General features: G+C 42.2%; 1 protein-coding gene across 1 annotated transcript; it reads right to left on the bottom strand.

The window, feature by feature from the left end:
- Positions 1–2,618: 2,618 nt before the first annotated feature.
- On the bottom strand, positions 2,619–5,648 carry LOC129406500 (leucine-rich repeat-containing protein 37B-like). Its single transcript, XM_055144493.1, has 3 exons — positions 5,580–5,648; positions 4,415–4,489; positions 2,619–2,906 (listed from the first exon to the last, which is right to left on the bottom strand). The coding sequence occupies exons 1-3, from the start codon at positions 5,621–5,623 to the stop codon at positions 2,723–2,725; spliced, it is 303 nt and encodes a 100-aa protein (XP_055000468.1). The 5' UTR covers positions 5,624–5,648; the 3' UTR covers positions 2,619–2,722.
- Positions 5,649–5,888: the final 240 nt, after the last annotated feature.

The following is a 5,888-nucleotide window of genomic DNA, read 5'->3' as shown; positions in this document are numbered from 1 at the left end:
CACAATGGAGACATTACTGGTGCCCGCTCGAGCAAATCGATGAACAAAGGACGACAGTGCTACAGTGCTGCTCTCAGAAATTATTCTGAGTGGTGCCTGGGGGACCACATGGGAATCTGGGAATGAAACTCGGGTTGACTGCATGAAAGAAAGCACCCTGGGGCTGGAACACTAGGTAGGTTGTTTGCCTTGCATGTGGCCAATCTGGGTTCGATTCCCAGCATCCCATATGGTTCCCTGAACACAGCCAGAGCCAGGAGTAACCCATGTGCATTGCCAAAGTGTGACCCAAAAAAGCATAAAAAGAAAAATGCAAGCACCTTCTCCATTATACCATCTCTCTAGCCCCTCAACTATGACTTGTTATACTCCCATACCTTTATCCTGTCCTGCCCACATGAGGAGAGAGGGCTCTTTCTCTTTACCTCTTTCGTGTGCTAATATTCTTTTTTTTTTTGCTTTTTTGGGTCACACCTCGAGATGCACAGGGGTTACTCCTGGCTCTGCACTCAGGAATTACCCCTGGCCGTGCTCAGGGGACCATATGGGATGCTGGGATTTGAACCCGGGTCGGCCGCGTGCAAGGCAAACGCCCTACCCGCTGTGCTATCTCTCCAGCCCCAGGTGTGCTAATATTCTTATTACCATCACAGCCAACAAAGAAATTCCTCCAGAAATCAGGTCCTCATCTGAATGCACCCTTCCTCCACTACCCACTAATTCCTTTGCTTACTAGCCCTTTAGTCTCATGTTGTTGAATCTGGGCAGATGTCTGAGGATATGTTAATGGATTTGCCAGAGTGTATGTCAATGTGCAATGTTGAGAAAATCTAGAAAATGATTTGGTTTTTTTTTTGTTTGGGGGCGACACTCGGTGATGCTCAGGGGTTACTCCAGGTTCCGTGCTCAGGAAATCACTTCTGGTGGTGCTTGGGAAACTGTATAGGATGCCGGCAATGGAACCCAGGTCTTCTGTGTGCAAGGCAAGTCCCCTACCCACTGTACTAACTCTCTGGATCCTGAAATAATATTTGAGCTCCCAAAATTGGGGGAAAACAACTCTTATTAGATGTGTATTTTGCCTTCACCTACTTCCTACTATTTTCATCTCTACTTAGGGAACCATACAAAGTTTCTGACTGCGTCAAGGTCAAGTATAACATTGAGCAGTTGGGTTTCTCTTGGGGGAACAGTGGGGCCAAACCCAGCAATGTTCAGGGGTTACTTCTCTCTCTGTGCTCAGGGATCACTGCTGCTAGTAATTAGGATCGTCTGGAATGCTAGGGATCAAATCCAGGTCTGCTGTATGGAAGGCAAACATCATAGCTACTAGACTATCTCTCCAACCAGCCTTTACTGAAGAATTCAAAGTGCTTTTGGTGGAGTGAAGTTTAGAGGGGGAGTTAAGGGAAGTGAGGAAGAAGCATGGACTTGCAAAGAATCCAAGACTGGGATCACAAGACCTAGGCATTAGGCACATTTAACACTTTTAGTTTTGCTTTTCCTCACCTAAAAAATGTTATTAGTATCTTATTCTGATTTCGATTATTTGGTTTAGTTATTCTCTAAATAAAATTATTGCAGTTGGAGTAACATGGTTTTAATAGTACCAATGCTATTGGTTTCCACGTACAAAGTAAACTTCACCTGGACCATCTCTGAAGTGCCGAGACACCATGGTCCTTACAGCACCTCCAGTCTGACTCTTCTCCCTCTTCTCCCTGCCACCCCCAACAAATCCCCAGGTTTGATGTTCATCTTATGAAAGGTGATTCGTAAATGATTCTTATACCCACCTCTGAGAAGAGAGTGGTAGATTGTGAAAAGTTGATTTTGAAAATAACACTATCTTTGTGTAAGAAGCAAAGTGATTTGATGTGCCCAATTGCTGATAGTGAATCTGATTCATAATATCCCAGCGTGAAAACACTTTTATGGGTGGGGTGTGTGTGTATGTGTGTGTGTGCTCGCGTGAGTGCGTGGGCACTCGTGAATGTGCCACACTCAGCGGTGCCCAGGGGATACTCCCAGCAGTTCTTGGGAAACTGTTTTGTGGGGGGGTTGAACCCACACCTCCCACATGAAAAGCATGTGGTACAACATATTGATCTATTTTTCTGGGCCCCTAAAAGCACATTTTGGAAGTTATCAAGCTAAGGTCAGTAAACTTACTATGTGGAAAGATACTTAAGAGCACCTGAGTGCTTTGTAGATGGAAGGGTTAAAATTCAAAGTAGGCCCAGAGGTGAGGATGGTCTAAGAATCCATGAGCCCATCCTTCATTAGAAGGATTGAGTGGCAACCTCTGCTTAGAAAACCAGAGATTCTCAGGCTCTAAGCAAAACTTTCATAAGACAATATGACTTGTACTTGCCTATAAAATTACAGAAACACATGCAATAAAATACCTACACCTGTCCTGTGAAGAAAAGGGCACTTGAGATCTGTTGTGTATAAAATATGTTTACAAACTGCATTCTGTGGCTGAGCTCTCATCTGGAGGACCAGCACCTTGCCCGGAGTGTGGCCCTCATTTGTGACCATTAGTGTTAGCTCCCTTCCCCACTTCCATCCTTCTCTTCTATTCTTATTAAATCTTCAGGCCATGCATATATTGCTAAGGTAATGATGTGACTGAGATTCTGACTTTACCAAGGGAAATCATTCTTAGAAATATAGGGAGTTGAACTCTGAATAAAAATAATGCAACTGCATAATCAGTTTAAAATGGACCATTAGTGATTAAAGTTAAAATGAAACAAATTAAAAAGCTATCAGCAGGCAATTCAGACTCACCGCAGTGTGTACTGCTGGTACATTCACAATGTAGTTTGACTACTTTGCAGACAGAGTCTATTTTATTCTTAAATTGGCAGAGGCAGCAGGTGAGATGCCTAGGTAATATCCTATGAATGGAAACACAGAGAATTAAGTGCAGAGTAAAGGGGTTACTTTAAATAGGTAGAAGAGGCAGCCAAAGCCACTGTGCAGCTATTCAAAATGTTCCTGAGAACCATGGATGAGGCGCTGCTCGAACTCGGTGGTGGTGGGAACCCAACTGGGAGGTGATGCATGCAAAGTGTGTACCTGAACTCCTCTACTATCACTTCAGCCCTCAGAAAATTGAGTTTTGTTTTTGAGTCATATCTGGTGGTGCTCAGGGGTTGCTCTGGGCTCTCGGCTCAAGAATGATTCCTTGTAGGCCTCAGAGAACTACAGACTGTGCCAAAGACTGAAGAAGGGTTAGCCACATGCTAGGCAAACACGTAACTCACTATTCTATCTCTCCAGCTCCCAGATAACAATAAAAATTCCAGTTATCCTCTGGGGAAATCTGAAAGCACTTTTCCAGACTATGAAAAAACAAAGACTAGAGTAATAGTATAGTATCTCAGGTCTGGCATTTGCTTTGAACACGGTCGACCTGGGTTTGATCGCAGCATCCATGAGACACCAAAAATGATTCTTGAGTATCTCAATTTAAAAATATTTTTTAAAAATAAAATTACATCTCAATTAAACATAGCTTAAGAAAAATAAACAAGAAGGGATATGGTGCCACCAGAAGGTCAATCTATACCTGTGAGGCGAGTGCAGCAGCAGCCAGAGGGACCCTTCTGGCTTCCTGATAACCCAAAATTGCCGATGTACCTGTGGCCGAACCCCAACAACTTAGGGCAAGTTTACCAAGAAACTAAACAGCCAAAAGTTTGGTATGTTGGAGCCACACCCACAAACCAGGTCTTGCTCTGTTATACAAGCTCATTTACTGGCCATATTTCAGAGACCCATAAATCTCAAAAGACATCAAAAGCTGCACTTAGGGCTGGTCGTGAGGCGCCCTACGGCCAAGCGGGCATACTCTGCAGGGCATATGCCAATAGTTATTTCTCTGGAAAAGATGAAAACAAGGGCCATGATCCAGAGACACACAAAATAATCTCTGAACTGAGCAGTTCTCTGCAGAGGTTTCTCCACACCCTAATTGTCTAAACTTTTAGAATTCCAGGAGCATGCAGCCGCTCTTGTGGCCATATGACATCTTATACTATTTATAACAAGCATTACAAAAGAGAGTATGGGGAAGATTGTCTGGTGGGACGAGAAGGTGGATCCTGGGAACACTGGTGGTGGAAGATGTGCAGTGGTGGATGGTTCGGTGTCCTATCATTGTATGACTGACACTCAACAAGGAAAGCTTTGTGACTGTATTTCACGGTGGTTCAAAAAAATTAATAAATTAAATTAAGTTAACATTCTGAATAAAAAATAGTAATGTGGAGTTCATGCCAAGTTGTATTAGCTCAATCAATGGCTGAATAAACAGCAGTACTCTTACATTAAAAAGAAGAGAAACAAAAATAAAAAGCCTTAAAAAACAAAGTGAAAATAAATGTCAGAAAAATCAACTTACAGTTTTTCCAATTCAAGAGTCATCATGAGGATGTTTTGGACTGGTCCAAGCGACACTTGTGTTGCTCCCATGTCTCTGAGGGAGAAAGCACAAGCATGATGTGAATCCAAATGCAGAAGCTTTAGAGTTAAGTAGATGAGATTAATGAAGCATATCTTTGATTCTGGCTTTGCTCTAAAGCCAGGTCAACTGTTTACTCTAGACCATAATTCCAGAGAGCTCTTACTGATAAGAGATATCTCTGTCATCAAATTAATGACAATTTGGTAGACTAAATAAATTTCCTTCCTTCCTTCCTTCCTTCCTTCCTTCCTTCCTTCCTTCCTTCCTTCCTTCCTTCCTTCCTTCCTTCCTTCCTTCCTTCCTTCCTCCCTCCCTCCCTCCCTCCCTCCCTTCCTCCCTCTCTTCCTTCCTCCCTCCCTCCATTCCTTCCTACTTCCTTCCTTCCTCCCTCCCTCCCTCCCTCCCTCCCTCCCTCCCTTCCTTCCTTCCTTCTTTCCTTCCTTCCTTCCTCCCTTCCTTCCTTTCTTCCTTCCCTTCCTCCCTCCTTCCCTTACTCCCTCCCTCCCTTCCTACCTCCCTTCTCTTGTCTCTTCCTTCTCTTGTCAATTTAGACTTCTCATTTTATATTGCATCTACTTCTTTTAATGTTTCTTTTTCATGTGAGCTGGGGGTGGCCTTGTATTTTGGCCACATCTGGCAATACTTGGGAGATATGTTGGGTGCTGTACTTGTGGGTTGCTCTGAGTAGGACTCCTGGGAACACATATGGTGCCAGAGATTGAATCCAGGCCTCTCACACGCAGTGCATGGGTTCCAACCACTGACCTATCCGGTCCTCTTTTCTTTATTTTCTTTTTAAAAATAATGTTTACATTATTATTTGTTACTTTCTGGAATAAATAATACTTCTACATGCATCTGTATGTTTCTTATCTATATGTACTCAACATTGCTCTTTTCCTCTGTTGGCTGTTACCCATGTACATTCTTTTTTAATCTTTTCCTTTGACAATAAATCTCATTTCAACAATCCAGTGTTAATATTCAAATGATAACTTTTAAATTCAATGCAAGACACTGAATCTTTGACAAAAATGGAGAAAAATAAAGACCACAAATCATAGCAAAAATCATATGAGCTACAAACTATTACAATACTTACAGATATTTTAATGCTGGCAATTGAAAAAGATATGAATCTTCCATAGTTGTTCAAGGATTATGACTGAGAATTCTAAAAAAGTACAATAAAATGAAAATTATCTGCATAATCAGAACTAGCATTAAAGTTTAGATTTATATTACTGGCATGGAACTTGAAGGTGAAAAACATTATTTTCTGTGATTATCTATAATCACACTTAGAATCCATAAAGCATTCTCCCCCTTTTTTTGGGTTTGTTTTTGGGTCACACCAGTGATACACAAGGGGTTACTTCTGGCTCATACACTCAGGAATTACTCCTGGTGG

The sequence above is a fragment of the Sorex araneus genome, chromosome 7 (assembly GCF_027595985.1).
Source record: "Sorex araneus isolate mSorAra2 chromosome 7, mSorAra2.pri, whole genome shotgun sequence".
Lineage (NCBI taxonomy): Eukaryota > Metazoa > Chordata > Mammalia > Eulipotyphla > Soricidae > Sorex > Sorex araneus.
This window is presented reverse-complemented; position numbering and strand designations above follow the sequence as displayed.